This window comes from Danio rerio, chromosome 16, assembly GCF_049306965.1.
Source record: "Danio rerio strain Tuebingen ecotype United States chromosome 16, GRCz12tu, whole genome shotgun sequence".
In the NCBI taxonomy this organism is placed as follows: domain Eukaryota; kingdom Metazoa; phylum Chordata; class Actinopteri; order Cypriniformes; family Danionidae; genus Danio; species Danio rerio.
In genome coordinates, this window is record NC_133191.1 from 37,495,333 (window position 1) to 37,510,373 (window position 15,041).

Consider the following 15,041-nt stretch of genomic DNA (forward strand, 5'->3'; position numbering starts at 1 on the left):
CAATATTATTAGCCCCTTTTAGAAAATTATTTTTAGATTGTCTACAGAACAAACTATCGTTATACAATAACTTGCCTAATTACCCTAAACTGCCTAGTTAACCTAATTAACTTATTTAAGCCTTTAAATTCACTTTAAGCCGTGTAGAAGCGTCTTAAAAAATATCTAGTAAAATATTATGTACTGCCATCTTGGCAAAGATAAAATAAATCAGTAATTAAAACTATTGTTTAGAAATTTGTTGAAAAATATTTTCTCTGGTAAACAGAAATTGGGGGAAAAAAATTAAAAAGTTGAATTTAAATAAAGCCAATCATTCAGGGGCTTCAACTTCATAATTCTGACTTCAACTGTAGATCCTTTAGAACTCCTTACTCATCCTTTATGTAATTTTTGATTAGTGATCTGAATGATTTAATTTATTTTTTAAATCTTAAATTGACTATTCCTTTCAGTGTTAAATAGTAATACCATTAAGTTGACTAGACCCACACATCCCTAGTTAAAAATACACCAAAAAACTGCCATATTAGTTTCTGGCCTAAAGGAATCTTTTTCTCTCTGTTTTATCCCTACATCGTCAGAAGCTCTTTTTGTTTAGCTTTTTAAAGACATTCTACCAAGAGGGAAAAAAGGCATATTCTCATTGTACTGTGGACTGTGAAAATGAAGGTATTTGGAAACAATGACATTTGTTTAACCATCTGATGCATACAGAACCAAAAGATGTTTATATATCAGTATGTGCAAGCAATTCTCTGTTCAGAGTGTTGCCCATAATAATGGTTACATTGTACAATAATGAGAACATGATAATGTCTGGTCTGAGTATCACCTCAGATAATTTACTTTTATACAAGCCCAGTGATTGTAGCAGAGGACTTATGTATGATTTAATAATTAAAATAAAACAAAAACTTTGAAAAACAATGTGGAAAGAGATCATTTTGAAACCAAAGCAAGATAATAAAACTCATGTCATCTGTGAGTACTGCATTCCTGTAATTCTTTAAATCTTGCTTAAACTAATCTAAAAGATGTCTGAAACTCTGTATAACTAGCACTTCTCATGTTTATTTGCCTCTCTGGGGGTGAATATGTCATTAAGTCAGTTTAAATAGAAGTGTCCTCTAAATTAATAATGTAAATGTAGCAGACGCAGCCTTAATAAGTGCCATTTACAAATGGAAAGGTTTCCTCGAAATTATTCAGCATCATTAGTGTCAAAACCGAGCAAAATAAGGCAAAACACTCACCTCGATTTTCCATTACAGAATCTGAGACACAACAACAAATGGATCCTGTAATTAAAGCAAAACAAACCGATAATTAAATAAGCTCTCCGTTCATTAAAAGTAGCATTCATTGCTAATTGTTATAAATAGATAATATGACAATAAGAATGATTTAAAGAGCCCATATAATGGGTTTTTGAAAATGCCCTTCCATGTAGTGTGTAACACAGCTCTAAGTGAAGTGAAGTGTATAGTGTTTTAAACTGTTGATTCATCCATAAAAGAGTCGACTCATAGTGCTTCAAACGAGTCGTCTTGATAACTAGTCATTAGGTGTTTCGCCATGACGTAATAACGAAACCAAGAAGTTGCACCCGCAAACCCGAGAGATTTGTAACCTGCGGCCCCGCCCTCTAACATAGAACCCCAGCCTGTGTGTGTGTGTGTGTCAAGTCCATCGTCTGTATTTACATTCACCCACTGGCAGCTAAAATCCACGCCTTACACTATCGAGCATGTATGCACTGTGACTGTTTATAATGTTGATTAGCTGCTGGGCATTTCACTCTGTCTTGCGCTGAAGGCAGTCAGCATCAACCAATCATTGGACAGACTGTCATCGGTCCAATCAGCGCAGATTAGCTTCGCGCTAAGGAGGGGTTTGGCAACAAATGAATCGCTGGACGATTCATATGGGAGTCGCTGGGATAATTAGGTCAAAATAAATGCAGATTATAAGACCATGAAAGTGTTTTTTGACCTTGCATGCATATTAGACTGTTGTTGGAGACTCTTACAACCAAAATATGACCCTATTTCATGTATAATATGGGCTCTTTAATGAAACAATGTCAATTATAAAAGGTGCAACATCTACTCTTAAATCTAACCATATTGTTTCAAATATGTGACATTTCAGCCGTTATCAGACCTGTATATGATTTTGCAGCTAAACACTTTTTTACTGTTCTACTTAAGGTAAAAGTACAAATCAAATCTTGTATGGTCAGACAATTAAACAATTAAATTAAACAGTAATTTTTTAAAGTAATATACAGTGCATCAGGAAAGTTTTTTCACATACTTTTCCCACAGTTTTTATGGTATAGCCTCATTCTAAAAATGGATTAAATTCATTTATTTCCTCAACATCATGCACACAATACCACATAATAACAATGTGAAAAAAAAAGATTTTTTGAAATTGTTCCAAATTTCTTAAAAATAAAAAAACTGAAAAATCAGATGTACATAAGTATTCACAGCCTCTGCCATAAAGCTCTACATACATTCTGTTTCCACTGATCATTCTTGAGATGTTTCAGCAGCTTAATTGGAGTTCACCTGTGGTAAATGCAGGTGATTTGAAAAGTCATAAACCTGTCTATATAAGGTCCAAGGGTTGACAGTGCATGTCAAAGCACAAACCCAGCATGAAGGCAAATTAATATTCTGTAGACCTCCGAAATAGGATTGTATCAAGGCAAAAGGCTGGCAAAGGTTACAGAAAAATTTCTGCTGCTCCGAAAATTCCAATGAGCACAGTGGCCTCCATAATCCACAAGTGGAAGATGTTTGGAATCCCTACAGTGAAGCATAGTGGTGGCAGCATCATGCTGAGGGATGTTTTTCAGCAGCAGGAACTGGAAGACAAGTCAAGATAGAGTGCAGCAACGTACAGAGACTATAAATACTCTAAATACTTTCCAGATGCACTGTAAACTATTATATGCTAAATAGTATGTAAATAGAAAAACAAAAAATTAAAACAAAAAGTATTAAAAAAAAGAATTTTAAATTATTGTATAATCTAAAAACGATGTAAAAAATGCAAAAATAATTATTTTTTGACTAATGAGATAAATGTATAGAATATTTTTTTGCATATTCTCTAAATATTTATGCAAATCCGTCACCAATCTTAAGGAGGACACTCGAAAAGGTATAATCATTATAAAAAAAAACGTAATTTATACTAAATGAATGAAAATTAAATACAGGCTGATCATGAAACAAATGACAAAAACACAAATCACACAAAACAATTATACTACGACACAAAAAAGACAGCTTTTAGGTCAACTTAAAAACATTTTCCAAATATTATACACATTTAGAACATTTTGACAGTAAAATCTTTCTTAACAAAAATATAAGCAGCCTATAAACAAGGACCTTCCCAGAGTGAAAATCATTAATAGAAGAAAAATAAATAAATCAATAAATAAAAAAATAAAAGGAATAAATAAATGAATAAAATCTCAAAGATCTTGATTCGTGCGAGTCCTTTTATGGACTCAAGAAGGATAATCAAAGACACCTTTAAAAATAAATCTGTTGAGAATGAATGGCAGACGTACACTGGTGAAGGTCATTGGCGTTGTAAGGGTGGTCGTCTGTAGTGCCTCTGTTCGTCTATATCAGTGGGTTCAGGGCAGCAGACCATGTGTATTCGCTCATCTCCAGGGGTCTCCTGTAATACAGAAAAATACTCACTTTACCGGAGGACAAACATCTCTGCAATCCCTCTGTGACTGTTATCACAGGTTCAGGGAAAATCAGTAAACAGTATCATCCTCATCAGCCTTGAAAATCTATGAATAATAGTTCAAGTGTAAACTTTCAATATTTATTCATACTTCAAATCTTTATAACTGTCTTTCTGTTGAACACAAACAGTTGTGTTCAACTAAAGAAAAAAACAGACCAGTTTGGAACAAGTAAAGAGTGAGTAAATAATGACAGAATTTTCAGGGTTTTGGTCCCTTTAAGTAGTAAGAACTTCATCCAACATTAGGCATATCAAGGATTAATCCATGATCAATATATTGTTGTTAAACATATAAATCAATACATCATATCAATTTCTAGTTAAACACAGTCATCATTAACATAGAGCGTTGCATTTTTTATTGTCAAAATAAACTGATGATGTATGAATCATTTGGAATGCATGGTTTGATAGAATTTGACAATGTTTGGCTGAGATACAGCTACTTGAAAATCTAGAATCAGAGAGCTACAAAAAAAAAAAAAGAAAAATCTCTTTCAATTGATCCAGATTAAGTTCTTAGCAATGTATAATAATACAATTTTTTTTCATATATATATATATATATATATATATATATATACATATATATATATATATATATATACATATATATATATATACATATATATATATATACATATATATATATATACATATACATATATATATATATATACATATATATATATATATACATATATATATATATATATATATATATATATATATATATATATATATATATATACATATACATATATATATATATACACATACATATGGTAGGAAATTTACTTAATGCTGTAATGTGAAGCAGGATGCTGACAAAGAAGAGTGCAGATACAAATGCAGGGTTTATTATCCAGCAAATGGTCAAGCAAGAAACAGTCAACACAGGAGCAAACAGATGTACACAAGCAATCCAGAGTCGTGGTCAATAAACAGGCAGATGTTCAAAAGGCAGGCAGCGAACAATGTAAAACAAAAAAAAACAAAGCAAGGTTTAAACACGGATGGCAAGGCAAGCGCATCATAATGTTCACAGTTCAGTATAACAAGACTCAGCAAAGTCTGTGTGTTAGTGTGTTGTATAAATAGTCCAACTAATCAGTCTTTGAGCAGCTTCAGCTGTGAAAGTTAGCAATCAGCCAGGATTAGGAACTGGTGTGTGTGTGTGTATGTGTGCAGTGCATGACTGGATCTTGTAGTTCTCTATGCAATACTGTGTGTAGTTCTAAAGCAAAATCTGCACAGGCTGGATCACTGGTGATCGTGACAAATGTCTTCATGGAATATTCCAATGATTTTTTAAATGAAAGGAAAATAATAATTGTGACCGGTACAAAGTATTTTTGGCTATTAAACAAATTTTGTTGGTAGATATTTATGTGATAAATATGTGTTAGATACTTGAAAAAATATTCTTAATTTGACGCTATTTTATTTTGGTAATCTGTCACCAGAATAATTTAATGTGTGTGTGCTTTTGATAGAACATTTTGCAGAAAATTCAAAGTTTCAAGATTTTTAATTAATATCCAAAATAGTACGTTAGTAAGTCTGCTACTGACATGTTAAATACTAGTCATAAAGAATTTAAATCAATCTAAATGATCAATCAAGTTTTATTTACAGTAAAAAACATTTACGTTTGGTTGAGGGATGATTGCATTTAGACATCCTGTCATGCGACGATTAAATACCCATACGAAACACATATTATATTATGTTTACTGACGAATCATTTAGTTGATGATAAATCATGGGAACTTCTAGAACAAAGAAAGGAAAAAAGAAAACATCCATATTTGACCTGAAAAACAGATGTCACACTTTATTGCACATCCAGTGTTTCCTCTAGGATTTTTTTCCAGCTGTGGCGGCAGGCCTTTTTTACACAGATCTACCAACTACCTGTAGCGTTATTTCGATGACAAATGTCGTGAGTGCAGAGTTAAACAAACAGCGCACAACCCTACTACGGTTACAGAAAAATTTGCTCTGTTATAATTTACTTACCTTTTAATAAGTTTTGGTGCGATTATCACCCGCTATTAAAGAAACACGACAATGTTTTGAATAAGAAGCTGTAATGTAGCTGTGGTGGGACAAATTTTGGCGTGGTGCCCAGGCATGGAAGAATGAATGTAGCAGAAACCATGACATCTAATGTGACAAAAAAAAAAAAACAGCCATTTGTTTAAAACATCACCAGCAAGCCTAAAAAAAGCTAAATTACGAGAAAAAGAGCACAAGAAATGACCTCAAATAGAAGATTGGCAATTATCTGAAAGGCATAGATGGAGAGGATTGATAACACAGGCAAATAAAATGAGCGAAGAGAGCTAACAGAGGGATACAAAAAACAGACAGGCCACATCAGGCTGTAATGGACTGTCAGTAGAAGTGGAGGATGGATGAATGGAGGAGAGAGAAATGCTAATGAATATCTCCTGGGGCATCGATCGATTCAACCAGAGCACAGACAGACCTCAGCCTCACTAAACTTCTACTTCTGCTTCGTCCCAATGAGAGATAAGAAGACACTGCATTTACCTGAGCTCAGTGGATGAGTTTTGTGTGATATGTCTTGTAAAAAAAAATATTAAATTAAAGATTGACAAAAAACAAAACAAAAAACAAACAGAGACAATAGAATAGGCAGTATAAGTAAGGCTTGTATAGAGAAAAGTGTGGTGTGTTTTGTTTTGATGGGGAATTTCTTTCATGGTTGATTAAGCATAGATATTATTACTCTGCATCGCTTCGAGACATCATTTTAGTGTAAATATATCCTCATAGAACTAAAAATCAGCTATTATATGGACTACAACTTCCAGTCATGCACTGCACACACACACCAGTTCCTAATCCTGCCTGATTGCTAACTTGAAGCTGTTCAAAGTTAGTTGGACTATTTTCACAGCACACTAACTGACTTTATGACATATTTAGATAAATATGATTTAGCTTTCTGACATTCTAATCAACAGAATGATGCTCTTTGTGACAATACACTCTCAGAAAAAGCTACAGGAGTTGTCACTAGGGCAGTGCCCTTTTAAAAAGTACATATTTGTACCTAAAGGGTCCATAATGGTATCTCAGAGGTACTTGGGTAAATTTTGGCACTAATATGCTTCTTTGAGGTACCACCACTGTGGAGTTTGGGTACAAATATGTAGGCTATCTTTTTACAATTATAAGGGGGGTCTCTCTACACCACCACCAGTGTGCAGCATCCGCTTGGATGATGCCACGGCAGCCACAGGACAACGGCGCCAGTGCACTCACCACACACCAGCTATTGGTGGAGTGGAGCGACAGTGATACAGCCAATTCAGTGGATGGGTATGATCAGGAGGCCGTGATGGTTAAGAGCCGAGAGGGAATTTGGCCAGGACACCGAGGTCACATCCTACTTTTTACGAGAAGTGCCATGGGATTTTTAATGACCACAATCAGAACCTTGGTTTACTATCTCATCTGAATGACGGCACCCACTGACAGAATGGTGTCCCCTTCACTTTACTGGGGCATTAGGACTCAAACAGTCCGCAGGTTGAGTGCCCTCTGCTGACCTCACTAACAACACTTCCAACATCAACCTAGTTTTTCCATGTGGTCTCTCATCCAGGTATACCAGGCTCAGCCCTTCTTAAGGTTGATTTATACGCGCAAGCTCTGTGACTGGTCGGCTTGGTATGGCTGACCATATGGTATAAGGTTCTTCCCCAGTGACAGCTCCTGTACCTGTATTTCTGAAAGTGTATTTTATTGCTAATTATTACCTATTTTTACCAGATTTGACTTAATATGCATGAGTTATTAACACTTTTATGTTTGGAAACGCGTTGGGAAAATCTTCTCTCCGTTAAACAGAAATTGGGGAAAAAAATAAAGAGGGGGTCTAATAATTCAGGGGGGCTAATAAATCTGACTTCAACTGCATACTGTAGCATTTTGAGTTTAGTAGATGTTGCTCCTGCTTTATGAACAATGATAGTCCGCTGAGCTTCACACAATCTGTATCTGTCCATTAAACAGGCATGAATGCAGCAAACACCAGACTAGCATCCCTAAAGCAGCCGATTTCAGTTACAACTATTATCCTCAGCATTCTCACATTTTTGAGGTTTCAGACACCAAAATAATCCTAAAACCATGGCCATTTGTGTTTGTGGCTTCCTCAAGAACTGTAAGATCAAGCCTAAAGCTCACACTCTCGGGAAAGATCAAATTAAAGAGGACATGCAAGCACAAAGCCTCAAAATGCATGTTTGTTTTCATTTATGAAGAGGTTTTTCATGTCCAGTAGGGGTTTTACAGAAAAACTACCCATTATATTGCAGTTATAAGGTTAATATAAAAAGTATTTTGAATCATATTGAAAGTTTTTATTATATACGTCTGTGTGATCTCTGTGATATATATATATATATATATATATATATATATATATATATATATATATATATATATATATATATATATATATATATATTTACTTTGCTTAAATACACATACATAAAACATTTTCATTTGTATAAATTTTGTATTATATTCACATATTATTTTGCATTTAATTATAAATTTACTTAAATTCTAAATAAAGATATTTTTAATATAGAGCATACTTTGCAAAAACATGCATGTGTTATATATTTAATTATACCCAGCACAAAAACATACATTAGGTAAATTAGGGAAGAACCTATCTAATGGCTAATACTGGATTAATTTAAAGATATTGGCATATTATTAGTTATTAATATGAAAAAAAGACAATATCAGTGGTTTGGTAAATATACAGTGGATTTTTTTAAATATTATTTAGAAAGTTATTAAATTCTTGAAAAAGGCATTGTATAATTTGTACAACATATCTGACCTGCATTTATTATGTACAAAATGTCAAGTGCTGGCATAAAACCATTTGGATAAAAGAAACCGACTGCACTTTAGTGAGTCAATACTTTTCTGAAACAGCAAAATGTACGATTTACATAAAGCAACAGCACTGGCTTTATTTGTTATAAGTTCATTAAATAAACATGTTCTATATAATTATGGTGTTACATAAAAATTACTGTTGTTAAAAAAATATTTCATATACACATCTGGCCAGTTTATAAGGTACACCTTACTGGTACCGGGTTGGACCCCCTTTTGTCTTCAGAACTGCCTTAGTCCTTTGTGGCATAGATTCAACAAGGTACTGGAAATACCCCTCACAGATTTTGGTCAATATTGACATGATAGCATCACCCAGTTGCTGCAGATTTGTCGGCTGCACATTCATAATGCGAATCTCTCATTCCACCACATCCCAAAGGTGCTCTATTGGATTGAGTTTTGGTAACTGTGGAGGCCATTTGAATACAGTGAACTCATTGTCAAGTAAAAAAAAAACAGTCTAAGTTGATTTGCGCTTTATGACATGCCACGTTATCCTGCTGGAAGTAGCCATCAGAAGATGGGTACAATGTGGTCATAAAGAGATGGACATGGTCAGCAACAACACTCAGGTAGTTTGTGACATTGACACAATGCTCAATTGGTACTAATGGGCCCAAAAAAATGATTCCCACACCATTACACCACCACTACCAGTCTGAACCATTGATACAAAGCAGGATGAATCCATGCTTTCATGTTGTTCACACCAAATTCTGACCCTACCATCTGAATGTCGCAGCCAAAATCGAGACTTATCAACCAGGCAACGTTTTTCCAATCTTCTATTGTCCAATTTTGGTGGGCCTGTGTGATTTGTAGCCTCAGTTTCCAGTTCTTAACTAACAGTAGTGGTACTCGGTGTGGTCTTCTGCTGCTGTAGCCCATCTGCCTCAAGGTTTGACGTGTTGTGCATTCAGAGATGCTCTTCTGTATGCCTCGGTTGTAACAAGTGGTTATTTGAGTTACTGTTGCCTTTCTATCAGTTTGAACCATCCTGAAATTTGCATTACCGAGCAGTTGGAAAGGTGTACCTAATAAAGTAGGCGGTGAGTGCATTTCAAAATGTGTCATATTGTAAGTTTTTGACCGGTATCTTAATTGGTCGAAAGTAATGACAAATAATAATAGTAATAATGACAATAACATTGGTGCATTCTTTTAATGTAATGTAATTTTAGATGCTATTAATTATTGCCAAGCAATACATTTTATTCACTATTATCTTTGTTATACATGATCAATATAGGAGCGCACATCTTTTTTGTTTTCTTTTTTAACAAGTACTTTTAACATGTACATTTGTGGTTTTATGTAAAAGCTACCCCTGCTGTTCTTGATCACACTGTTCTTTTATGATCAGAAACTGCGAGACAAATACAATAAATATAGACTCTTAGATAAAGGTGTATTGCTATTATTGTTGCAGACGTGGACACACTATAAAAAGCAGCAGGTCAGCAGGGAGCCCACGCCGTCCCTTATGCAAATCTCATTGAGAACAACATGCGAAACCACTGCGTCGGTGCAGTGACCGGGCAGCTGGAATACTAATACTGTGCAACCTGCTCTCCACTTCAATCCTGTCAGAAGAATCAAGCAGCGTTTTCAAAATACTAAAATCGATCTTCACAAATCTAATAGTTTTATAGCTGTGCTGTGTTCATTCGTGCTGCTGAAGCATGTCACAATAAGGATCTGAAAGCAGCTTTAATTTGGATTGTGCTGGAACTCTCTGTGGGTTTATCGTTTGTTGGTCTCTGAATCCTTACATTCTTGTTTCGGGTAGAGCGGTTAGTGTGTTGTGACTGTGGTATTGAAACCACAGGGTAATATTGACCAGAGCTATGCATACATCAAATAATCAATCCTGCCGTGCGGTCGTATAGTCTAGCCGCTGATACAATCTAGTCTTTTAGATCCACAAGCCTAAGTTTCTACATTTGCTGAGTCTAATTAATGATTTTAATTACTATTATTTTCCTCAAGAGTTTTTATACCACCTTTAAACCATAAAAACATGGTGGAGAAACGGTCTTAGTTTAGCTTAGAACATAATAATAGTCCATTACAGTGGTGTACACTTTAAAATTAAAGGTTGCAAAAGAGGGATTTTGCCTTTTTGTGTCCTGTCAGCCAACAGTTTCAAGAACAATTTATTGCTCAATTTGAACCTTTTTCAACATTAAAGAACATTTTGTAAAATTAAATAATTCTATAGATGCTATGAGGTTTCTTCATGGAACCATCAATGGCAATTAAAAATAAATAAAACCCACACACACACACACACACACACACACACACACACACACACACTAGCATTTTTACATGATAAACTAAATATTACACTACTTTATTATAGATATTCTTTAGTATAGAGTCTTTACTGCAGTAATAAAACAGTGCAGAACACAAATAACAGCATGCAGCTAACAGCATATTTATACACTGATTCCTTAAAACATTTTTGATTGAACTGTCAGAACTGAATTTACATGAGATTGGCTTTAAATCAAGCAATTCAAAAACATTACAATTAGAGCAAAACGATATTCAATAAAATCTGATATTTAGATTTTTTTTTTTCTGAGATAAATATTGTGATATGCAGACAAGATATTTGGCAGTTTTTTGATGAGTCTAATATGTTTCAGCTACAGCAATGTATATAACATATAAATAATCACAATGAAAAAAGTTATTTTCTTACTTTGGTTTGTCTTGTTTCTAGTCTATCAAAATCTTCTTAGAGCAAGTGAAAATATCGTTTAATTTCACCTTCAAAATTAAGAATATTTCCTTAAAACTATCTGCCAGTGGGGTAAGTAAAATGATCTTGTTTTCACTTTGAAATGTAGATATTTGGACTAGAAACAAGTAAATCAATTGTATAAATTCTGTATAAATACAGTAATTAAATACAATTGTGTGTCTCCAGTTCGACTATAATTTAAACTCAACATTGCATTAATTGCGATGTGACTATAGCGGATCACATTGCGATGTCGATGCTGAAACAACATATTGTGCAGCCCAAGTTACAATCAGACAAAAACACAATAATTACTTTCATGTTATGATTAATTAGAGATAACATTTACGAATAAACTAAGTTTTACTTTTTACATTTTAATGATTAAATATGTTTCAATCATGTTAATACAAACATGCATAAATAAATATTTAATATTTAATACCTAATGTTACGTTAAAAAGTCCATTCTACCTTTTTGTTTTATTTTTGGTATAATATGGACAAATCATTTGTTAAACGTTTAGTACATTAATCTAAAGAAAAGTTGAGTTTGTACATTTCAATCTTTATATGTTGCGATAACCTAGCCTTATTTAAAGTGCATCCAAATGTAAAACAGTGAAAATAACCATTCACAAATCACAATTGAATATTCAACTTCTAAATAGGCAATAATCAAATCAACAAATGTGAATTATTTGTAATAAAACAACAACATAATAAAACATATTACAGTATATACACACAGCCACCCATAAGCAATAACTCTCAAAAAATACAAACTCCAAATGATGAATGCCACTCCTTCAATTAAACTTCCAGTCTAACGAAGCATGTAGCATGTTTAAATTAGGGCTGCAAAATAGTGGAAAAATCTACTGTAACATTGTGATATTTAGTTTTTTCTGAGATATATATTGTGATATGAATACAATTTCACCTGATGACTTAAATATCATTTGTAAAGAATGTATTTTTTAAATGATTGGGATGTTATGTAGGGAAGTGCATCTGCATACAACATAATAGACAATCTACAAGCAGAGATAATACAATAAAGGAAAAGATGGAGATGAAAAACAATATTTATTGTTTTTCTGATGAGTCTAACAGTATTCAGGTACACTAATTAAATAATTAAAATTGTCACCATGGAATTATAAGGTTCTATCTGCGTTCTGAATGATTTTTTGTTATTGAACTTTAAAGGTTTTTGTATTCCATAGCAAACAGTACGTGTGTAACATTTGTTTTTAAATAAAAAATCTTAAAAATGTAAACAACTTATAAAAAAACATCTCATAATGTAAATAAGTTGTCATTTAATAAGAATATGTCAATAACTCCATTTTGACAAAAATGTCAGATGGAACCTTATAATTCTAAGGTGACGAAATGTAAAATAATACTGCATAGTCTTGGTACGGTTTCTCATGCCTAGATACTTTTAAAATCCACAATGTCACTGGTCTCAAAATCACATCCAAATGATAGTCTATAATCCAGACCCAACACTGCATACCCTGCGATGTAACTATTGCAAATGATCACATTGTGATATCGATGCGGAAACAATGTATTGTGCAGTCCTAGTTTGAAAGGTTCCTCATTGAATAGAGTGTGCGGTTTTACATACTTTAATATGAAGAAACGATGCTGCTGTGGCTTCATGCTCATGGAGAACGGCTTAGGAATTTGTGCTGGATGGGCAAAAGAGCCTAAAGAGAATGAATTGGAGACACTTCAGTGCCTTAACAGGGAGCAGATGTGTGTGTGTCTCAGATAAACCCCGTTCTTACACCCCTGGAACCCAGAAGCATCAGCGGCACTGAGTCACACTACTGTAAACTAGAACAACACGCATGCAGGGCACTTCGTTAAAAGGTGGCAATGTATGCATACATCATGCAGCATTTATGCGTGATATGAGAAGCCTGCGAATAGGAATTGAACGCGTGTATGAAAGCGACTAAAGTCATGTCGGAAGTAGAGGGTGAGCCTGCTGTCATATTCCCAGATGCAAAGAGAGTGTCACCTCACGAACCTGACACTCAGTGATACCTAACACATGCTAATCCCTGACACACGCGCACACGCAGCCTCCCTCAGGACATGAAGCGTGAAAAAAAAGGATGTAACTGGCCTATTTCTTCTTTGGGTGCTTAACTCCTCAGCCTCCGTCGTGCACCATTTAGGATGTGAGCTTGGGGAACTAAAATCCACCGTACTGTAAATTACACACCACAAAATCTGTGTGGTAGCAGACTTTTAGAGCATTGAACCACAAATGACAGAAAAGCTAAATAAAATTATACGAATACAGTTTAAAAGCTAATACAATCTTATCAATCAAGAAATGGTTTGATACTAAATATGGGCCGGTATAAGTTTATGACAGTAAGATAAAACTGAAAAAAAATATCATGGTCTTATAGTTTCAAAGTATTGTGATTGATTACAGCTCTAAAGTCCTTTTTAAATGTCTTAGTATAAACAACACATTTTTCCCCCTTTAACACAATACACAGTATTTCATCTGAAATATTTTCAATTTTCGATTCACATTCATAATATTTTGGAGCAGTAAATATTTTGGAGCATATCATGTCAGGCTAAAAAAAAAATTATCTTTCACATTTTTAAAAAATAAAATAAATGATTGACCTCTGCTAGCTTCATGAGTTTAAAAAACACATATTTCTTTACAAAACATAAAAAATACATTAAAAAACCTTTACATATACCTTAGGAATGGTATAACAGAATTTTTTGTGGCTTTAAAACCTTGATTTTTTTCAAACCATGAAAACCTTTAAACCGGGTATCACCCCATGCTTTGATACTTAATTTTGCACATTTTTAACAGTGAGCATCATTTAGTGTTGAATAAGTCTACCGACAGGGTATAATCTGCATGATAAAAATATCAGATGTGCATCTACTGCAAGTCTCTGACGTCTCGCTCTCCTTTAGAAACCTCTATATGTGAATGCCAAGGCCAAAGCTTTGAACAAAAATACTCTTGAGCCAGAAACAAAATATCCAAACAAGCTCTTCATTTGTCCAAAGTAGGGCAGAGAAAAACTAAAGATTTTTTTTTAAATCAACATAAAAACGACTCTTAAATAGGGCTGTGCGAAAACTATCATGATTTTCTTGAACAATAATGCAATTACGATTTTAATTCCGATTTTGTCACAGACAGACTGAATCTGTGTTAACAGTGTGAATCTGAAACATATTTTACAAGAAAAACAATTTGATTTTCAACAAAGACCTGTAACTTGTCTCTAAAACAGACATATAATAAAATAAAAATCACCAAGTAAAGCTTTAACAAATTGTCTCTAGAAAAGACGTATGGCAAAACAAGTGTGAGTATGTATGCATGTATGTGAGCAGATTTGTTTTGTCATGCATAGATCATAGACCTCTTTGTGACACTGCCGTAAAATAAGCCGTTCACATATCATGTCTTTTTTGCACGCACAAGTTCGTTATTTCAAATAGAAGCGTGTGGACTGTGTGCATTGACAGC

The 15,041-nt window shown here is 33.9% G+C and overlaps 1 protein-coding gene across 7 annotated transcripts in view; it reads right to left on the minus strand.

Moving 5' to 3' along the window:
• Positions 1-15,041, minus strand: part of phactr4b (phosphatase and actin regulator 4b) — an 88,013-nt gene that overhangs the window by 67,195 nt on the left and 5,777 nt on the right. For all 7 annotated transcript variants that reach the window (XM_009292434.5, XM_005158334.6, XM_068213918.2 and 4 more), the window contains 2 exon segments: positions 3,596-3,708; positions 1,257-1,301 (listed from right to left, as the gene is read on the minus strand). In XM_009292434.5, coding sequence (XP_009290709.1) covers positions 1,257-1,269 — 13 coding nt within the window. In that variant the 5' untranslated portion in view covers positions 1,270-1,301; positions 3,596-3,708.